The following is a 23,131-nucleotide window of genomic DNA, read 5'->3' on the forward strand; positions in this document are numbered from 1 at the left end:
GTTAAATGGACGTTTCTTGTAGGTAGGCCTACTTAACTCTTGACAAAGTTTTCGTCTTTTACTATAGAGCTCTCTTATTTGTCACTTATAATATATCTTTTTCTCGATTGGGAGAACTTCCTCTGCTGCTTTTGATTCTGCGTTTTGAAGATTTGAAAGTGATTCTGTAGGATTGTTAACACAGTATGTCTCTTTATGTAAATCATGAGATACTTCTTCCTTGAAATTAGTTTGAGTTTGTTCACATAAAATTAGTAAACAAATTATAAGGTCAATAAGTCAACATATCTCACAAATAATTATTGCAAGCATTAATTTTTATTTGACAGGTCTATGTATGGTTTAATTTTTTGTTATATTTATTATTTTTTAAATGTGATTTGATTTCAAAGCGATTCAATAACCGATGTCCCGATTAAAAACTATTGTCCCGTTACACTCCAGAGAGAGAGAGAGAGAGAGAGAGAGAGAGAGAGAGAGAGAGAGAGAGAGAGAGAGAGAGAGAGAGAGAGAGAGAGAGAGAGAATTACATATTTATTACTTTTGTTGTTAAAATAGATCAGCCCATTCAGTTTATATAAAACAACAACCAAAACAAAAAAGAAAAGAGAGATCGCTTTCCGGTACCAAAATGGGAAAAGATCAAAAATAAATTTATAGAACAGTAAAGTTGCTGCCCCAAACGTAAACAATAACAAGTTGCTAGTGATTTCCGTTAGGGACCGGAATAATTTACGCACAATATAGGTCTCCCAATTTTGTAGTTTGAGTTGTAGGCAATACACTTTCAGTATTGAAAATATGTTTACATAAAATCTAACAGTTGCAGAAATAATAATATAAGACTAAATTATTCTGAAAATCAGGCTCCGAATAATTCTCGTTCTGTTCACACCAGCGCAATAATTTGCTCTGGTCTAAAAATAGATAGACTGTAATTGTTGATAAATTTTACCTTTTGTTCCATAAAACATCCATATCTAGACATTATTTGATACATGATCGAGTATTTATGAATATGTGTTTCTTTTGCCACCTAACAGCCAAATTTTAAAGGTTATTTTCTTTCTATTATTTACATTGGAACGTGAGCTGTCAAGACAGGAACATGTGGTTTGCCACGTGCTTCTCCACCTTTGTTTACGTTTGGGGCACCTAACTTTACTGCTCTATTTGAATGCGAATATTCAGGACAATCTTTTCCAAGAATTGCCCAGCCCGATAAGTCGTCCACATAAGTTCAACACAAAGGTTATCAATGGCCAGATAGATTTTTGTTTTTCATGCCAGTTGATTATATGCCAAATTTATCTCAATCGCACTATTCAAGTCATGGAGTCATAATGTTCAACCCCTCCGGGAATAAGAAATAAAAGCAAACAAAGGCAGACCACCTCACCGTCCTATATAGACACGTAAAATGCCGTAAAAACCATCAAGTCAACCAAACTTTAGTAACCACAACAAAAGAATGTAGGACTTTAAACCTTGGAACAAATTGACATACATAGAAATATACGATTAGACAAGCTTTCGAGGCGTCCCGGTCGGACGATAAGGACAACTTTAACTTTAAGTCAGTAAGTCGTGTCATATTACATTATTATATACGTTATGTCTTCATTTACCGACGAGACAAGTGTAGTTTATATGTGTCAGATCAAAGCCATCGTTAACTTTATAGCCTGACACTGACCAAAAGATGACGTCAAAAGACAAGTCTTTGGCCACAAATGAAAACAAATCGTGAGTTGTATTCAATAGGTGAACCAATGGGGTAACTTGTTTCCTTGAGCACTACTAACGACAACTCGCAAAACAGTGCAGAAACTTAAAAAATGACGGTTAGATGCGGATATCCTACATCATTGCCATAATGTTATGATGGAATTGGATTCAGTAGTCAAAACCAAAAGTCAAAACGTGATCAAATTTATGTTTTTTTCCCCTCTGGATACGCTTTTATGCTCGCCGGAGAAATATTTTATACGGGCGTCCGCCATTGTTCCGATAGTTTAGAGCCAGTGTTACTAAGTTACCATGCGTCATTAGGAAGGAAGTGACGTCATGACTGTTGATTGGGCTATTATCCTTGACATTCCACCACCTTAACACTGTCAATAAAAAAAGTCAAAATCTAAACGAATATTACATAGAATAATCTTATAGCACGGAATGAAGTCGACTTATACATACATACAAGTCTCACAAACCATTGTTGTAATGGAGTTACTCTCAAACCAACTTAAATATAGCTACTCTGTTGCAAGAATAAAGAAGGTTGAAATTATTTTAAAAATAAATTTTTAATATTAAAAAAAGAGCTTTTATATGGCGCAATATCCACTAAACGTGCTCAAAGCGCTTTGCACAGGATCCCTATCCAAAGGCAAACAAAACATAACGCTTGTTAGGCTATATTACTTTTTTTCCGACAGAGACAACGCTGTGTGTCGGCCAGGTACTCATTCTTCACCTGAGTACGGAGAGAGAATGTATCTAAGTAAAGCGCATTTTCCAAGGACTCAACTAGGCGCAGAACAGGGCTCGAACTAGGACCTTCAGATCATACAAGACCACATAGCAACACCCCCCCCCCCCCAAAAAAAAAAAAAAAAAAAAAAAAAAAAGAAACAACCACACACACAAATAACTAGATAAATAAGTAAATAAATAGATAAATTAATTAATAATAAGATCAACAACAATAACAATAACAACAACAACAATAACAACAACAACAATAACAATAATAACAACAACAACAATAACAACAATAACAATAACAACAACAACAATAACAATAATAACAACAACAACAACAATAACAATAACAACAATAACAATAACAACAACAACAATAACAATAATAACAACAACAACAACAACAAACCAAAGGAAAAAAATGTGACCAATTAATGTGTCAATGGTCGGAATGACGACATTTAAATTTGAGTTAAATGGTCAAAATGATCATATTCAGGAAATGTTTTTTTTTTTTGGTTTAAGAAATAATTCTTTTTTTTTTTAGGACGTCACACATCTAGCTCAAATTTTATAATTTTCTGGGTTTCATAACAAAATCGCGTCTTTTAAACTTATTTCTCCCATCTTTTAATCGTATCTACCTATTGTATTAAAAATTCGTTTGGACTCACATCAATAGGTTTTAGAAATAACTCAATGAAAAATAGAGCTACTTGCCCTTTGAATTTTATGAGGTTTTCTTTCTTTCTTTTTTTTTTTTTTTAATTGTTGTTATCTTTGAATTTAGGAATTGACTTTACCATAAGAAAAGACATTCAAAATATTACTTTTCGAGATTTGGTGATAAAAATGTTAAACTGGCAATTCTCCTCAAATTACGAACCGGAAGTAAATAAGGACCATTTTCTCACAGTGAAGTCCCTTGTATTTTGTTCGTATAATGGACAGATATTTTATCTTTTTCGATTCAAACTCATATTCGCGTATTCAAAAGCGTCTTTAAGTTGTTTGGATGGCATCAATCAAACTCATGGAATAATATATTTCCTTCTGCTTATGGGACAAAATCCAGACACACACACAAAAATAAACCTACAATGACACACACACACACGCACACATATGTACACAGAAACACACTTGCATTCTCTCAGTAGTATAAGTACAAGACAAGGACCAAAACATGATGTATTTCATTGTATCGATGCACAGGCTTACAACATTCTTATTTCCTTGTATTCAAATTGGACGTGTTAATTAACAAAATTACAGGTAGAAATTTAAGTCGTTGTCTGGATTGAAATATATTATGTAATATGTTACAGTTCTCTGACATAAATAATAATAATAGAGAATCACATCTGTATCGCATTGTTTTCATTCGACGTGCACTTATTTGCAGATCTGATAACCCAATTCTTCATGGGCTCATTTTTGTTATTGGAAATCTCAAATAATGACGCAAAGTATTGCCCATTACAAAACTAAGCCCATAAGTGCGTTCGAATTTCAGACCTGCATATCTGTACCCATACACCCCCCCCCCCCCCTAAAAGAAAAAAAAAATGAAATAGGAAAAAAAAAGCAATTAACAAATTACAAACAAACCGATTCTTAAGTAAAGAAAAGTTATTTGTCATATATTGAAATCAACGATGACGATGTCATGCTCTATGTTGTTGAGACCCTTCCAAGGGCAATGTTAGCTTTGAACGTTTCCAATCAGAGACCACACTTCTCAGAGACGCATGTTGGACAACAAAAAGGACACACAAGCGACGTCTTCTGTTAAACTAGAAGTTGTATTCCATACGCACTGTTGAGTGATGCATTGAGACCATAGATATACATCTGTAGTACAAGGTGTATATCTATGATTGAGACATACCTACATATGTTTGGTGCTAGGATCATTCGAAGTTTGTTTTGTATACCAAAACAGAATGCGTTATCAAAGAGCCGTGTTACAATTAGAACTTGGCTCCCAAAAGTCAATCTGGCTCAATTGTATTGGCTGTAGCGTTTGCTCTCTTCTATTTTCACCGTCCCGGTTTGTTTATATTTTACAGGTTTGTTTTTTAAATTCTTTTCTTCCATTATAATTATATATGCATAATATGCACACCTTATGAGATGAAACAAAATAAATGTCATTTTGTGAAAGATTGATAGAACAAAAGTGTTATCAAGTTCACCTCACTTTTTTGCTGCATGCGGGCTATGGCTATACTATGTTATGTTGATATTGATATTTGAACGAAATGAATGATGAGTGTTTGCACTGGACAGTCACAGTTCAATGCAAAGCCCAGTCAAACAACAGTAACAGTAGAGTAGCCATATGTATGCTCGACCTGAACTTGAACTGACAACCACTTATTTTGCAGTTTGAATACTGTACTGTAGCCTACTGTACACAGTACGCGAAGTATCAGTAACAGTTCAGTATCAGTATCATTATCATCACCTGCAATTTTATTTATCTATTTTTATAATTTTAAGACACAGTCACCACAGAGTACAGAGCTCACCATTCATCTACATAATTATAATAACCCACTTCGCGTTTTCTAATCCGCAACTCGCGTTATATTTTATTATATTATTATGAAGGGCATTGGAAAAGGAGTGAGGTCCCTGTTGCCATCTTGCTTATACTCATAGAGACCATGCCCAGATGATTTAAAGTAGTCCAAGGCTAAAATTTAGCCGGTTTTTTTTTTTGTCTGTTACCTTAATTCTTTCTAGCAATTCAAATTGTTGTCATTTATCATATTTAAACGTTTCATTTTAGTGATCAATTAAAAAAAAAAACTACCTTAAACCTGATCACGCAAAACATTATTCAAGCGAAAAAAGGCAATTACGCTTTCCTTGTCTCTCAAATGATCAACTAGTAAATATGCAAAGCCAAGCAATATTATTTATTTTTATGAATATTATTCACAATAAAGTTTAAAGATAAATCCAAGAACTATATTATTTAAAAAAGGAAAAAAGATGACGTCATTCCAAAACTGACAAAAAATGAGCAATTGCAATTCTGACTCAAGAACCGCTAAGGTGGCAACTCAGTCTCTGTGTAAAGAATTTTAGAAAGCAAGATGGCGGCAGGGACCTCACTCCTTTACCGATGTCTACTGATTGGCATTTCTAGTTGATACAGTGCACTTTGTAAAGCTGAACTGTAACACTTTAAATGCCAAAAAACTTTGTTTTTGTTTTACTTTTGTCCATTACAAGGTGTAATCTTTTCTCTACATGAAAAGAGAGGCGATTGAGTAAATTTGAATAGACAACTTCAGTGTATTCATGTTATGAAAGGGGACCATTCTTTGGAATTTATCTTATTTTTACTCAAAACAAGTCATGTGTTATAAAGTGAATAACTTGTAATTATGATTTAACTTGAAGAAAATGTTTTTTTTGAGTTTTTTTTGGCTGTGTCGTTTGTCTTTAAAATGCTGCTCTTCATTAAGATGTTGATTCAAATCCTATAATCTAATACTAATTCATTTGAAATTGTGCCATGAAAACTGTAAAAAATAATTCTGATCCTGATTTCAGTAATAAATTATTTTATTTGATCAGCGGTGGGAATACCTTTTCTTACTTAATTCAGTGGTGCCGAATGTTCTTATGTGTACAGAAATTAGTGAGTTGGAAAAACCTCTGTATATATATGAATGCCAATCACTGGGCGAACAGGAATTTAGTGGACGCAAGTATTAATGTAATATCACTCTTCATCTATTGCTATCTTTACCTGAAATGTCATTTATTTAAAAGTAAAAATATGTAATGTCTTTTAACTGTAGCCCAGTGTTCAGACAGGGTTCAGGTGATGTGTTTACATCATGTGTACAGTAACCTTTTCCCCCTTGAATTGGCAACCCTACTGTTAGATGTGTGCGGCTATGTGGTCTAGTGGTATGACACTAGCTTTCGGATCGGAAGGTCCTGGGTTCGAGCCTCGCCTTTTGGCGCATAGTTGAGTCCTTGGAAAAGGCTCTTTACTCACATTCTCTCACCGTTCTCAGGTGTAAAATGAGTACCTGGCCGTTCACAGCGTTGTTTTTGTCCGGAAAATTGTAATATCGCCAAACAAGCGTCATGTCCTGTCCTACATGTTAAATGTTGCTGTTGACCAGGGACCCCTTGTAAAGCACTTTGAGCACATTTAGTGGATATTGCGCTATATAAAGCTCAATGTGTCATGTCATGACAGTTGATTAAAGTCTCTATTATGCTGTAGTATTCTAATTGTATTGTAGCTTAGGCAAAGACAAAAATAATTACTGTATTTTTAATCTAAAAATCCAGAGGTGGTCAAAACCCAAATTATAAACATAGCAGGATGCCAAGAAGTAAACAAGAGGCCATGAAAAGAAAGAAACACCGGGGCAGAGTGAGAAAGGAGGCCCCTCTGCCCATTTTGACTTTTGAGGGTGAAGCACCTAACGACCCTCCCTGTCGCTATTTCACTGGCTACCTCCAAGGATGCACTGTAGTTGTTCAACATTCTGGTGATATGGACTTCTTGTATAACATGGTGGGTTTTATTCCCCTTTCATCCTTTCATCCAACATCATCATCATCATCATCATCATCATCATTGTCGTCGTCGCTTTGTCATCATCATCATCATCATCATCATCATCATCATCATCATCATCATCATCATCACCTTAACCATAGATTGTAACATATTTGATATGACAATAAATTAATTGGGATCCTGTGTCTGGGTATGAATTTTAAGTGATGTACATATTGAATAGATTGCCTTTGAGATTTGCACCCTCTATTCTTTGCCTTGAAACAGCTCCTCTTTTTGAAAACACTTTCTCTTGAACACGATCTCTTTCTTTTGTCTTGTCATATGACAAATGTTGCACAAGTTTACAACTTCTCATTTGAAAAGATTTCTTTTTTTTTTAATCCCAACCTCAGGGGTTCTTTGGTAAGGGGAACTTGTCCAGAAGTGAACCATCATTTGACACAAGACAACAGCGAGTGAACATGCCAGCTACAAAGAAAGAAACAGATCTTGATGGCACAAACTTGGTCCAAGCAGTTGTCACCAGCAAACGCAAGTATGTTAGTAGGTTATCAAACTTCTTAGATTTTCCTCTTCAAAAAAAGTTGCCCACCATTTGTTTGAACAGACTCAATATTTCATGAGCCGCATTGCAGCTCAACTAGCCGGTTCCTCTCTCCCTTACTTGCTGCCTTATTTAATGAGAGCCATGAACTCAATTAGATGGATTGTATATTTTGAGCTGATTGAATATTGTTTAAGTTGCATGTTTTTTTCAATTACACGTAACAAATGCCTTACCCAAGAACACAGTGTTGGGGCCTGAATTTTGTGATAAATGTCACTCGCCGTTTACTGACAATATGCTCAATATCATTTGACTTTGAAACTGTGTAACTGCATTTTATGGTCTTTGCTTTTTACTCTGGGAGGTGCCAGGTTTGACACATCCTCTGTATTGCGTAGCCAAAACATGACGGCTTTCCATGGCTTTGTTTACAACACTGCATTACAGCAGATGCCTGAGCTATTTGATTCTTTCATTAAAATATTGCCTAAAGACATACTTCCCCATGTCGACGAATGAATGGAGTTTCCTTTTAAAGAAGTGTAATTCAATTTCAAACTGGGTTAACAGACTTAATACCACCAAAAATATGATTTTCTCTTCCTAACTTGAAGAAGTCTGTGGAGCTGTCACTTATGTTGATAATAACAAGAAATGAAGCAAGTACAAAAGTGCCAGAAGACAATAGAGGATAAAAACTTTGTATCAATGAGGATTTGAACCCCTGACCTGACTGTTACAGAAACTCCGCCGTGGATAGCATTGATTGTAAAACATCCCACTGGTGGCTTGATTGTAGAGCGTCAGACGGAGTTGCCTAAACAGTCTGGTCATGGGTCTGAATCCTCATTGTCGCAAAGTTTTTATTCTCTATTGTTTTCTGGCACACTTTTACTCACTCATTTCTTGTTATTATGTTTCTAATTTAGTCAAGTGCTCCAAATTTGCATTATTTCACATCAAATTCCCAAGTTATCCCAACGATCTACTGTAAATTCTGAAGACACTTTTTTTTTTTCATTTTGATGGAATAATTTCAGACATTGACAAATTAAGATGACCTCAAAATGCCTAAAGTTAAAGATGAGACTTGAGGCCTTTTGGCTCCAGAGATTTTCGACAAGTTTTGGAGTCATCTTATTCTGTTCATGCAAGTTTTCTGGTCAAAATGAAAAATAAAAAAAGATGTATTGTAAACATATAGGAACGATTCTACCAGTTCTATATAGGTTCCATTATTTATTTATTTTTTTTCATCTGAAAATGGAATTTTCAATAACATCTAAGATTTATTGGTTTTTGTTTAAAAGTATACGATATATATTTTCTTTCTGAACAGGTATTTCGCTCACCTCCGCTACAAAGCATTATCTGACGATGAGGAGAGTTTGTACAATGAAATTGTAGAAATGGAACGATCACAGTTATCGGCATATGATGGCGAAGATGAGGAAGAAGACGAGGAAGAGGATGTGGAGGAGGAGGAGGATAGTCTTGAGAACACTGACATTTATGCTTTGAGTAGATTTTCTTTCAAAGGTGGTGAACAGAATACAAAACTAACTCCAGAGGAGCTGTCTATAATGCCGAGGTCATTGTTGATGGCTTTGATGACTCAAGTCGCTGTTTTGTCAAAAGAGCAGATTGCGACGTTTGTACGCGTCCCGTGTGGCCTTGCTGAACTGGAAACTAAATACAAATTAATGAGAAAGAAGCAAGTGGATTTCTTGGAAGATATCACCAATCAAAGTCAGAATCCTCAAGGGCAAAAGTCTTCTACATTATCTTCGTTGTTGTCATCACTTAAAGGAAACAATTCTCAAGAAGATGATGGTGGTGGTGGTAGTGGCAGACCCAGTGGTGGTGACGGTAGAGGTTTTGGGAAGAGGGGAATCATTAATCTGGAGGAATTGGACAGTGATGCAGTTGTTGTTTTGAATAGTGATGATGATGATGATGATGATGATGATGATGATAATGATGAGAAGAATAAAACAGGAGACAAAAATGATAAAGACAATGCCAAAAACTCTGGTGCAAAAGGCTGGGATGATGCGGATAATGAGGGGGATGCAGACTTTTGGGGAATGGGAGAAGATAAAGAGAAAGAAACGGTTGATGAAGGAAAGAAAATTGAATGTAGGGAAGGAGTCATTTTGCCCTCTAATAGTTTAGATGGTGATGGTGGTCAAACGCAGTGTGACATTGACAAGGAACTGGGCAGTCATGGTTCGGAGCTCGGTGAGAAGGAAGGGACAGAAGAAGAAAAAGATGGTTGCCATGAAAATATTGATATGGAAAAAGATCAAGGAGTTAGTATTGATAATAGCAATGCTAAAGAGGATAGTAGAAGTGACAAGTTACAAAATGAGGATAAAAAGGATGTGAAAGAAGAAGGAAGCAAGACTAAGTCGTCTCCTTGTGTTTTGGAAATTTCTGACGATAAGATTGCAAAAGTATCAGACTCAATTTCAGAGGAAGTGAAAGATGATGTCAACTGCAAAATTATAGAGGAAGAACAAAATTCTATTACAGAATCAGAAACGCCATCAGAGGGTCATCCTATTCCATCATCTGCAACTTCTCCTTCAAGCACTGCCAATATTGCAACTGCTGAAGAGACAAAGAAAGAGAATGGCAGTGATGATGACGATGACGTCATCTGTGTAGAAGAGGACTCTGCCAAGCCTGCAAAACTTCACCAATATCTCTCCCAACCCTCAGCAAGGTCAGGCACTGGTCGGGGCATCATTGTTAAACACGTCACTTTTCTGGGATCCATGACAGAAGTGCCAAAATTTATCAAAACTCGCATTGGATTTAAATCATGGGACAATGTGTTACATTTCAATTTCACTGGAGATCCCACTCATCTGCCTACTGGTATGGCTGTTCACCAAGAGGTTGAAGATGGAGAACCACCAAAACCAGATGCAAAGTCAACAACATCATCAACAGCAACTGACGGAGATAAATCTTCCCAGCCCGGTTCAGACTCTGTGTATGAACGCGTGTATCCGCCTATCAGCTCTTTACTCGCCAGTCCAAGTTCAAAGGGGTCAGTCATGAAACAAAGACATGATCCTGTTCCATTTTTAGACCTGGCGTTGTACAACCTCCAACAAAGGTTTGTTCCCTCTACACCACGTCCGCCGTCATCAAAATCACCAAATGCCTCCTCATCACAGGCTCAAACGAGACACAACTTTTATTCCAGTACGCCTTATAATTCCCACTCTCGTTTCATTCAGCTTCAGTCAAATATTTGGCCTCGTAATACATCCCATCCCATCATGACAAATCAGCAGAGAACCATATCCACCTATTCACAACTAAGTAACCAGTCTCCGATCCCGTCATCCTCATCACTGCAACCCTTAGCAACTGTCACTCCATCACAACTTCAATTATATCTGAACGTTTTTGAGGAAGAAGCAACCATGGGGAGTAAGGATACTGGAGGAGAACTAAATCAAGAACTTGGAAATTCAAGTAAAGAAATAGAGCAAACTAGTGATAAAATGTTGCAGAAGCTGCATGTTCAGTTGGGTAAAACGGGACTGTTGAAGATGAAAACGGATTCCAACACTTTTGACGACAGTCTGAATCAGGTTTCTGATGACTCTTTAGGTAAGCAATCTGCCTTACACATGTTCAATAAAATGCTTTCAGAATACATGGATTCACAGCAAATAAGCCTGGAGCAGGAACTTGTGCTTCTTCGGATTTTGATGTACGATGAGAGGAGTGTTAGGGCAAATGCTATCCCCAAAGAGTTAGTATCGGATTTGAAGTCAAAAATATCGCCTGGTCAAGTAAGTTGTTTGCTAGAGCGCATGGATTTTGTTCAAATCTGTGTTGAAAATCGGAGGCGAGATTTACTGTCATCTAAGGATGTTATTACCATTGATTTGTCTGATGATGAAGAGGGTGAGGAAAAGATGGATTTGAATGATGAAACCAATGATAATGGTGTTGGTGGGGATGATGTTAAAAAAGACAGTGGTAAAAATTCAGTCTTGGATGATGAAGAATCTAATTTGAGTTCTGATGGCAACAAGGAAAGGAGTGAGGAAAAGAATAATGGTACTAAAGATAAAATGACGGAAGGAAAGAAAACAGATGGAGAGGAGAAATTGGAAAGACAAAGTGTACAAAATTATGTCAATGGCAATGGTGTAAAGAGGAAATTTGATTCCTCTTCAGAGTGTTCTGAAGTAAATGAAAGTAAAAAGTTGAAATCAGGCATTGAAGAATTTGATGATGCCGAAAATAGTACTACCAGTGACAAACAGTGTAAAGAAGTAGGATTAGACAGTAGTAAGGATACCTGTGTTACAATCTCTTCTTCATTGACTTGTGATAGTACAAGCCGTGGAACTGTGGAAGAAAATCCAGTAGACTGTTCAAGCGTTTTAGATAAGGATGATGAAGCTTCTGAGACTAAAAATGAGAAAGTAAACACTTTGAAAGGAAAAGAAAGTGAGCGTGTCGAGTCATCAGGTGATGGCAGTGGTTGTGAGAATGTTGGGAAGGGTGATGAGGGATTGTCCACTGTGTCTAGAGATGATTTAAATTCAGATATTCTGGCTTCCAAGAAGCCTGGAAATGAGAGTGACCTGCATGGCTCAAATAGTGTGAGGATGTTGGGGGGAAAAGAATCAAATTGTGAAGATCTTTCCATGGAGGTGGACGAGATCGGTGTTAAGAATGATTTGGATGTTGGTGACAGTGCATCAGATGAAAAAGCTAAAAGTGTTAAGAACAGCCACCCAGGGAAAGCTAATGTTACCGAAGAACCAAATGAGATTTATGTTGGAAGTTCTGATGATGAGGATCTAGGGGAAGGAGATGATGACAAAGCTGTGCATGGAAAGAGGGCAAAGACTTTCTTGGGAAACGGATCTAGTTTGACTCAAATTTACTGTCAAAGCGATGACGAGAACGGTGATCACTTTGTCATCGCTAACACATCTGATGGGGAGGAAGGGGAAGAAGATGAAGATGACGATGTAATGGTGATGAATGCTGTTGGACCTGGATGGGGAGGAAAGAGAATCATGTGGCAGCCGTGCCTGAAGAGAGATCCTTATCAGACTGAGGAAAAGCTCTATCTCATGCTAGAAGAGGTAAGAGATTAAAAACATTTTGTCTCTCTCTCTATATATATATATATCGATCCAGGGTGCAGTCAAGATTTTTTCTGACCCACCTGTCCACCCAGCAGTGATTGGATAGCTGGGTCTGATAGATCTGGTGGAAAGTACTTTGCGATAGACTAGCGTTCTATCCAAAGGGTAGCAAGAAAATGCTATTGTCCTTTTCACGCTATAGAAACCAGGATAAACTCCGACTCTATGGGCCTATGGCTCTGAGGGACTTTTTACCTAACTAGAATCCTCAAAAATAGTTGTTTTTTTGTTTTTTTTTCGTTGTGGTTAAAGTGACCACTGGCTAATTTTTGCTTTTGCTTTTACACTTGTGTATGGTGCTGGTGGTGAAAAAATATATTCAAACGGAATGATTTTTGATGTTGTGAAAATTTTCAGATAGGTTGGGAGCTTTGATATATATAATTTGTACATTTTTTTTTGGTCTAATTTTTTAAAAAAATCCTTTAATTTTTCTTGTTTTTTCTTTCTTTTTTTCCTTTTTTCCCCGTTTATTTAAAAAAAAATAAATTAAAATAGTATTAAGATTAATGGTGACTTCGTACCAATCCCCCTTTCTTATAATTTGGTTCTTAAGTATGCTATGAAGTCCCCAAGTTTTGTACCATTTGCATTCCTACAGCGGCTATTGATAGAAAAAAAAGATCTTTAATTAAATCAACATTTCTGGGTTTCCAGCTTTCTTCTTTCTTCCTCCTTGAAAAAAATTAAAAAAAAAAAAAACATTTTCAAAGAGATCAAATAAAATAGAAATGTCAATATATGAAATATTAGTTTTTAAGCAGAATACTCTTCAACAGTCATGACGTCACTTCCCTCGTAATGACAAATTGTAACTGGCTCTAAACTATCGGAACAATGGCGGACGCCCTTATGAAATATTTCGCCGACGAGCATAAAAGTGTATCCAGAGGAGAAAAACATTATAAATAAGATCATGTTTTGACTTTTATACATTCTGATCACAAGAGATATGAAAAGTTCGAGCCAGAATGGAGAATAATAATTACCGATTTTCTTTGTTTAGAACCACGACGCCGCCGTTGCTGGGCGATGTGACATCAGACTATTGTATCTAATTGTGGAGTAATAACCACCAGAATATATCTCTCAACTTAGGATTCCTTGAACATCGTGTGTACAGGCAGCTAGAAAGTGGACTAGATTTGATTTTCTTTCAGTTCAATAAGCTTGCTATATTTTTTTTTTCAATCAGAATAATTATTTTTCTTAATTTTCTTCTTTTTTTTTTTTTTCAACTACTAACAGGCATTTTTTCTCACATTTGGCCTGGGCTGCTTGAGGGTAATGGACCAAGAAATGGTAAGCGTTAATAATTTGTTTCTGTTTTGTTTTTGTTTATTATTTTTTATTCAAGGAATTATTTATTACTTTGTTTACATCTTATTAATTGATTTTATATGAAATAAATTATTATTAAAAAATCAATTTATATAGTAATGACAAATGAATTACGTTTATTTCCTTCAAAGTTAGAAGTATTTACCGAAGAAATTTGTGGCTTTGTGTCCTTGTGCTATGGCACCCGGCATCTTATCTGTAGATCTCATGTTCAAGTCTGTCTATAGGCTGTGCAAAGTTGAGTCCCTGTAGAAAAGAAGGCTTTACTCACATTACATACTCTCACACTCTTCAGGTGTAAAATAAGCGCCTGGCCGGTAACAACAAATTATAATAGTAATAGTTGCCTTAAAGGCATCACGCTTTGTTTTTCAGTATAAGAGTTGCAGGTGCCTTAGGACCCTTGTAAGGGACTTTTGAGCACATTTAATGTACAGTGGAATCTGCAAAAAGTCAAGTCAACACTCTAAAAAGTCAGCTGCTGCTTAAAGTCAACATCTGTGTGCGTCCCTGAAATAATCAGTCACATGGTGAAAACTTTTGTTTTGCGTTTTTCATGAAGTTATGGTTATATGCATGGGCTAGGGTGTGAAACCCTAATTTTGAGAAAATTGCCTCCAAAGTTGATAAGATTTAATATTAAGTATAATAATTACCTTCATTAAAATATTAAAATAAAATATTTAGGAGTAGAATTCAATTATAATATTTCATCAATATGTAGAAAAATGTTTGATTTAAATTTATGATTTTTGATTAGCACTCATTTTCCATGAAAATTGACCACTTGACTAAAATTGTCAAAAAGCGGGTGGTTGGATGGGAGCATCACCCTTGAATCATATACCTATGATGTTCGCATGGGTGTACGATCCGATAGTGATGTCATTTCTTCTTCTCTTTACTAGCCTATCTGCTTCTTGGTATGTGATTGTATTTTGACAGGGGATATTTTTTTTTCTGTAATCTTCTGCCTGTTTGTTCTTGGTTATTTATAATTTAGCTTATGATATCTTTAGGTTATGATTTTGATTTACTTTTGTACTATTTTTGTTAGATTGCTTGTTTTTTTTTTTTGTTCCAGCGGTCTCTCATATAACCTCAATTGTGTTGGAAGAGACCTAAAGCAAAAAACAAACAAAATTGTCAATATCTCTGTTCAAAACTTTTCACCATGCGACTGGTTATCTCAAGGACGCCCACATATCTTTGTTGGTCCCAAATTTTCTTTTCTTTATCCGAGTGTATTCCATTGATGATGGATAAAGTCATCCTTGCTTCTCTCCTTACCAGCTATTTTTAGAATTTCCCCCGAAAATTCACTCCCACCCAAGACAAAAATAGAATTTTCTTACTCAAACAAAAAAGTACCAAGTGAGCTCTACAACACAGTGTTTAGTATTTTTATAGCTGTAATCAAAGCATTGCTTTAAATTTTGTGATGTACAAGAGAAATCAGAATGAGAAAAGTGTCGGTTGCATCGTAACGAATGTGACGATTTTCCTAGGGGTGGTAAGGAGAGGGTTAAAGTCAACCAATCTTTCTGGGTGTTGGTTTGATCAGGATTCCACTGTATATTGATTTGCTTTACGAAAAACTTACAAATGCTTTTTAACCTTTCAGGAGCAGAGTTGGATTTTACTTGTATTGTATATAATCTTGAATTCATTGCTTACCATTTTTACCAGACTTCTTCTTAGTGAAAACATGAGCATTTATATAGAAAAGTGAGTGGAGCAGGCACTTATGTTGATAACAACAAGAGATGAAGTGAGTAGGAAAGTGCTAGAAGACAATAGAGAATAAAAAATTTTCGCGGCAGTGATGGGGGTTTGAACCCACGACCTTACTGGTACGACAACTCCGCCTCCGGTGAGAGTGTGACTCTACCGTATGAGCTCGTATGGGGTCGTGGATAGCTCATACGATAGAGTCACGCTCTCACCAGCCAGACGAAGTTGTCGTACCAGTAAGGTCACGGGTTCAAACCCCCATCACCGCCGCTAATTTTTTTTATTCTCTATTGTCTTCTGGCACTTCCCTACTCACTTCATCTCTTGGGCATTTATATAATGCAATATCCAATAAACGTGCTCAAAGGCGTTTTACAAGGGGTCACAAGTCAACAACAACACTTAACTTATAGGACGAGACATGACACCTGTTAGACGATAGTACAACATTTTTTCCGACAGAGACAATATTGTTTATGGTCAGTAGTGCCGGGTATTCGGAACATTTTCATTTATGGCCTTGTTCCTGTTCCGGAACAGGTTACTGTCTCCAAATTGGAGCGATACATCAAGAGTGTCGGCGAGTTTTGTAGCAATTGCGTCCCAAGTAGTACGGCGTGCATACTCGTGTTTCTTAGTGGTTCAGACGGAGAGGTAGGAGGGAGGGGCCTAGGCTGGATTTCTTTCTCTCTCTCTCTCTCTCTCTCTCTCTCTCTCTCTCTCTCTCTCTCTCTCTCTCTCTCTCTCTCTCTCTCTCTCTCTCTCTCTCTCTCTCTCTCTCTCGTCTTTCTCCTAACCAAATCACATCTTCTTGTTGACACTCGACACAGGAACCAGTACATGGACCAGGAACATGTTCCAGATGTAGGTTCCTGGTAACTGTTCCTTGTTGGGCTGTGTTACTGGTGTTCCGGTTATCGAGAACCAAGACCTGTGTGGTTAGGTACTTATTTTACACCTGAGCACGATGAGAGAATGTGAGCAAAGAGCCTCTTCCAAGGACTCAACTATGCGATGCGCAGAGCAGGACTTGAACCCGGGACCTTTTGATCCGAAGGCAAGTGTCATACCAATAGACCGTGCTGTAATCGATTGATAATTTTTAAAGATACTCGGAAGTAAAATGTTGTGAACAAATTTTAAATAAAAAAGTTTTATCAGAGTACTGAAATGTAACGTCGATTACCCATAATTCCTTCCTCAGAATCCTATGACCATTTCGGCAATGTGGCAGAGATTCACTGTGATCCAGGAAAAATTCATCCCCCGCTACGTCGCTTACCACTACTTCAGGAGTAAGGGTTGGGTCCCCAAATCTGGTCTCAAGTTTGGATGTGATTTCAGTAAGTAATTGATTATTGCATAGGTGATATGTTGTTGTTTAGGTAAAATTGTAGGAAATGCCATTGACAAACTCTTTCATGTTCGAGAAAATTTATCAGAGGGTGGAGGTTATAGAGAGAATTTTACAACACTCAAACCCTTCTTTTAAAAAGATAAAAAAGGAAGAATCAATTTTCTCAGTTTACATGTGTGTCAAATTCTTTTCATAGTGGTATTTTTTTTTTTTTCTTTTAAAGATACTCATTCAGAATTTTAAAAAAGTCTTGTGATTTTTTCTTATATATTGAAATTTTATAAGGAGTAAATCCTATGTTAATGTTTTTCTCTCACATGAAAAATACCTCTATTGGACCTGAATAGTTGGAACAGGCCAATAGCGACCAGATAAAAATTTTAGCTTTATGACCATGCCAGCTGTTAGTATGATGCAAGTGGTCTCCATGGCGGTCAGCTTTACTGATAAAATTGGGACTGTCCTGATTTGGCAATCTTACTTACTTACTTACTTACTTAGGCCGCCCCTTGGGGCGCCCAACATGAGCCACAAGTCTTCGCCATTCTGTCCTGTCCTCCATAAGCGTACGCAGCTCCCGGGTGTTGTCCATTCCTGTGTCATCTAGCAGACAGTCAATGTAGGTTTTATTCTGCCTGCCTCTGCTTTGGTTCGCTCAGTGGTTCCCATAGAACAAGACTTCTTGCAATCTCCTCCTTGTGTCTCCAGCAGTGCCCGCAAGTCTCAGTCTTCTCTTTGGATCTTCGAGGTCACTGGGGGGAGGTCATTGTAGAGCTCTTCATTTGTTATGTGCTCTTTCCAGCTTACATTGAGGGCCATCCTCAGCATACGGGTGTAGGTTCCTGGCAATCTGGAGAATTAAAAAAAATAAATTATGATTTTTTTGACTAGCAAAGGAAAACACGGAACAGATAAATCTCTAAATCTAGATTTTCTTATATAATAATAGTCCAACATACTGCTTGTTGCATTAGAGTGTCCCGTTTTAGCTCTTTGAAATGTTGGCCACTTTGGGTCTCTAATTTTGAAAAATTTTGCCCTTCCGCCACAACATCATAAAAGGCTTTCCACGAAGGAATATAGATAATTCATCAAACGAGGTGTCTGATGTCAACAGGAATCACCCATGTTGTCCAAATGAGCAAATTGGGGGTTAATAATCATGCTCAAGGAAAAAAACCGAAAGTGCCTGAAGCGGGGCTCGAACCTGGGACATTCCAGGTCACAGTGCAATGCCTTAACCATTCTGCCACTTCGCCTCCTCTAATAATTAAAAAAAATTTTTTTCTCTTACTTAAATTCATCAGCATTGTATCGAGAAGGACCACCTTTCTACCATGGCAGTTATTCAGTTGTAGTGGTCCCAGTGAAGGCTGGTACCCTGGCCCACATGGATGGTGAGGACGGAGAATTGGACTTTTCACGTCGGTGGACCTCCTGGATTGCCTTGTCGGGCCTCAACAGAGTTACTGAACACGTTGCAAAGGTAGATTTTCTAAACCCCCCCCTCAAACATTTCATTGATAATATCAAATAATTATTATTGTTGTTATTATTATTATTATTATTATTATTATTATTATTATATATTATTATTTATTATTATTATTATTATTATTTATTATTATTATTATTATTATTATTATTATTATTATTATTATTTATTATTATTATTATTATTATTTTATTATTATTATTATTATTATTATTATTATTATTATTATTATTATTATTTTTTATTATTATTATTTTTATTATTTATTATTATTATTTTATTATTATTATTATTATTATTATTATTATTATTATTATTATTATTATTATTATTTATTATTATTATTATTATTATTATTATTATTATATTTATATTATTATTCAATCCCCCCTCCCCCCCGCCCCCCCCCTTTTTTTTTTTTTTAAATCTTTCTCAGGAATTGATGATATGCTACGTGATATTCCCAAAAGGACTGTCAGAGGAAGACTCAAAGTCACCCAAATGCCTTACACAATTCACGGTCAAGGTATGTAGAAGTGTGTGTGTGTGTGTGTGTGTGTGTATGTGTGTCTGTGTGTGTGTGTGTATGTGTAGGCAGGTGGGGTGTTTAAGGGGCAGCATGACTCAGTGGTACAGTCTTTGCTTCGTATCCGGAAGGTACCGAGTTCGATCACCAGCCACTGCGCTGTGTGGCCTTGAACATGTCACCTCCCCCTATCTCAATTTGCAGCGCTGCACTGCGGCTGACGCCTGGGTTATTTCAGTCTTCCCTTGGAATAGACCCTAGAGACAAATTTCCCCTATGGGATGAATAAAGGGATTTTTAAAAAACTTATTTATTTATATGTGTGTGTTTGTGGGTGTGTGTGTGTATGTGTGTGTGTGGAGGCGGGTGGGATGTGTGGATGTGTGTGGGTGTGTGGGTGTGTGTGTGTGGTGGCGGGTGGAGTGTGTGGGTGTGTGCCTGCTCTGTTATGGAATGGCATTGAGGATGACAGCTTGTGACTCAAAGTCCTGGGTTCAAGTTTCAATGTGAACGGCATAGGATTGAGTCTTTGGAAAAGGCGCTTTATCACATTTCTCACCTTCCTCTGGGTACCTGACAAATAGCAGTGTTGTTTGTCGAAAAACTTGTGATAGTGCCTTATGTGTGTCATGTCTTGTTCTACATGTTATATGTTGCTTTTGGCTTGGGATCTGTTGTAAAATGCTGCTTCGATAATGCGCTATTTATATAATCTTAGGTGTTGAATTGTCAACAATCTTGCATGATACAATGCCTTAACAGTGCCTTAGGTTTATATGTGATCTCAAGTCTATTTTTAATGTCTGAATTAAAAAAAAAATTATGCATTTATTGATTTATTTTTGATTGATGTGTTTATTTATTTCTTATTTCTTCTATTGCTACATGATTTTCACCTATATTATTATGACATCTATATAATATATATATATATATATATTTTGTGTTTACTTGAAAAAGGCCAAAGGCCGAATCGTCGTTTGTTTTGTGTTCCCTTATTTATGAGTCAGATTTACTCCCTTTATCTTTCTCTCCATTTTATTGACTCATTTAGGCACCTCTATTCTTTGGTTTTCCTACCTGATACTAAGTGGACATGTATTTAATATTTTTTGTAATTTTAAAAAAGTTATTCATTCATGCAACATCAAAATGAATATTTCATTTTCTTTTCTTTTGTGATTTTACTCCATAGGAGGTGGCTGTGTCCAGGTGGGTGTCTGCTCGGGAACGGGAACGTGAAGGCAAAGACCAACTAGAAGAGATTCCTTGAAGCGGAGCACGACAAGAGACTCTTGCGTAATCATCCTTGGAACCTTGTTGATGTTGACTATGATACTTGACAGTCAATTTCTCTAACTGGCAAGGTTTATTTGAGTCTTGTCTGCAAGCTTAAACACTGAAACAAGACTAGATCAGCAGATTTACATTGTTCATGCGGTGTTTTTTTAAGCGACCTTGAACACAAGAAAGAAACAAGACAAGTAAACACATTTTTTGCAAGGCTTATTTGGAGTCGGTTCAGCAGATTTGTAATGTTCATTTGGTTTTGTCAACAAGGAGACACTAAATTTGTAGTGTTTATGAATATGGTGCTTTGTCTCTCCAACCTGAAACTCTGGGACAAGACAATAGGTTTAAAAGTTTCCAGTGGGTTTTGTGGTGTCTTGTCAACAAGCCTTGAATCCATAAATTTGACAACAGATTTGCTGTGTTTAACGGTGTCTTATCGTCAACCTCGATCTCCAAAACAAGACAAGAGTTGATTGGTGTTTGTGCGGTGCTGTGTCACCAACTTTGAACTCAGAGAGACACAAGTCAACATAACATATTTGCAGTGTTTATGTGGTGTGTTGTGGAGGACCATAAAATCAAGAGACAAAACAAGTCAACAGCTTTTTAGCATGTTATAATGTTTATCTTGTCAATGGATTTGAACTAAGAAACACTGATTCATGGAGGCAGAATTCACAAGTATGCAATGCAGATTTGACTTTTTGGCCAAGTTTTTTTTAGAAAATCTGATTATTTCTCCAAGATTTGGATGATTATACATGATATACATCCTAAAAACTAGGCCATATCTAATGCTTGCTACATGTCTTAAAAAATTATTCATTAGATCTCATATCAGACTCGATAAAAATCTGAAAGGACAGGCCAGAAAAATATAATAATTACAAATAGCCTTTCCTTCATTAGTGGACAAATAGATGCACCAATGAAACAGTCTGAATCGTGATCTCATAAAGTACGGACACAGGTTTAATTAGCAAATTCGTTAATTCTATTCCAAGTGGCCCTTTCATCATCATCATCATCATTCTTCTTTATTCATCTTTAATTCTTCTCCATGTTCCTCGTGGCCTTCCCCTTGATCTTCTGCCCTGAGGGTTCCAGTCCAATACTTTCTTTGTTATAGTGGAGTCGTTCTTTCTGAGCGTGTGTCCAATCCACCTCCATCGTCTTCTTCCTATTTCCTCTCCCACTGGTTTCTGCTGTGTTCTTTTCCATACTTCTTCATTTTTTATTCTATCCATCCATTTTATTCTAAGTATCTTACGCATGCACCTGTTTACGAAAATCTGTACCCTCCCTATACATGCATGTGATGCGTTCCAAGTTTCACATCCATACAGTAGGACAGACTTCACGTTTGAGTTGAGAAGTCTTAGCTTTAGTCGAAGGGAGATATCTTTACCTTTCACCCATAATTAATTTTAGGCCTTTTTAGACCATGGGCAGCCCTGAAAAATACAAGAGGAATATTCTGCCGTTTTATTGAAGAACACAGTATGTGCTATTTGTTTACCATTGCATATACTATGTTTTGTTTTTTTTAAACAACGACAGTATTGGGGTAGAGGATAAGGGGGATTTGGAGTTCAAAACTTGTGACAAACTTTGATCACAGCTGCATAAAAGAAAATTTCAAACAAAGATCAGCTGCCTATGAATAATAATAATAATAATATTATTACTACTACTACTACTACTACTACTACTACTACTACTACTACTACTACTACTACTACTACTACTACTACTACTACTACTACTACTACTACTACTACTACTACTACTACTCACACTACACTACTACTACTACTACTACTACTACTACTACTACTACTACTACTACTACTACTACTACTACTACTACTACTACTACTACCACCACCACCACCACCACCACCACCACCACTACTACTACTACTACTACAACTGCGACTACTACTACTACTACTACTACTACTACTACTACTACTACTACTACTACTACTACTACTACTACTACTACTACTACTACTACTACTACTACTACTACTACTACTACTACTAATAATAATAATAATAATAATAATAATAGAATAATAATAATTTACTTTATTCATCCAAAAAGGACATTTTTGTACCAAAAGTTCCATCTCAAAAGCGACCTAACCCTGTACTCAGGTAGATATCACCAAATCTGGACTATGTAAATGTTGCTGCTCGTAGCTCGAAGAAATAAATAAATAATGTGAAAGTGAATGTAAGCTTCAATTTAATTACTAAAACAAATACAATGGGCGTTTCGGGTTTCCCCCTTATCAACAAACAGGATGAATGAAACACTACAGATGAATGAGATAATGTGGTAGTGGCGTTGTTAAAACATTCATGTTTTGTTAATTCATCTTAACAACGCCACTACCATATTATCTCATTCATCTGTAGTGTTTCATTCATCCTGTTTGTTGATAAAGGAGAAACCCGAACCGTCCATTGTATTTGTTTTCCTAATTAAATTGAAGCTTACATTCAATTTCACATTGTTATTTATTCCAAATTTGGACTTAGCATTTCGATTAGTCACTGACGCTATTTCAAAATAGAAATGAAAATAAA

The 23,131-nt window shown here is 36.5% G+C and overlaps 1 protein-coding gene across 1 annotated transcript; it reads left to right on the forward strand.

Moving 5' to 3' along the window:
- The first annotated feature begins 4,488 nt into the window (after positions 1–4,488).
- Positions 4,489–22,317, forward strand: LOC144956950 (uncharacterized). Its single transcript, XM_078887794.1, has 9 exons — positions 4,489–4,556; positions 6,811–7,039; positions 7,441–7,583; positions 8,935–12,724; positions 14,036–14,089; positions 17,067–17,205; positions 18,527–18,705; positions 19,151–19,240; positions 20,436–22,317. Exons 2-9 carry the CDS (start codon positions 6,845–6,847, stop codon positions 20,511–20,513), a joined length of 4,668 nt encoding a protein of 1,555 aa, XP_078743920.1. The 5' UTR covers positions 4,489–4,556; positions 6,811–6,844; the 3' UTR covers positions 20,514–22,317.
- The last annotated feature ends 814 nt before the right edge of the window (positions 22,318–23,131 follow it).

This window comes from Berghia stephanieae, chromosome 11 (genome assembly GCF_034508935.2).
Source record: "Berghia stephanieae isolate SIO BIC M18660-M18661 chromosome 11, UCSD_Bste_1.3, whole genome shotgun sequence".
Lineage (NCBI taxonomy): Eukaryota > Metazoa > Mollusca > Gastropoda > Nudibranchia > Aeolidiidae > Berghia > Berghia stephanieae.

Excerpts from the sequence above, each read along its gene's own strand:
- LOC144956950 (XM_078887794.1), top strand. The coding sequence starts at position 6,845 with ATGCCAAGAAGTAAACAAGAGGCCATGAAAAGAAAGAAACACCGGGGC. Across the intron at positions 7,584-8,934 it reads GTTGTCACCAGCAAACGCAA|GTATTTCGCTCACCTCCGCT; the intron begins GTATGTTAGTAG and ends CTTTCTGAACAG. Across the intron at positions 18,706-19,150 it reads TTACTGAACACGTTGCAAAG|GAATTGATGATATGCTACGT; the intron begins GTAGATTTTCTA and ends AATCTTTCTCAG.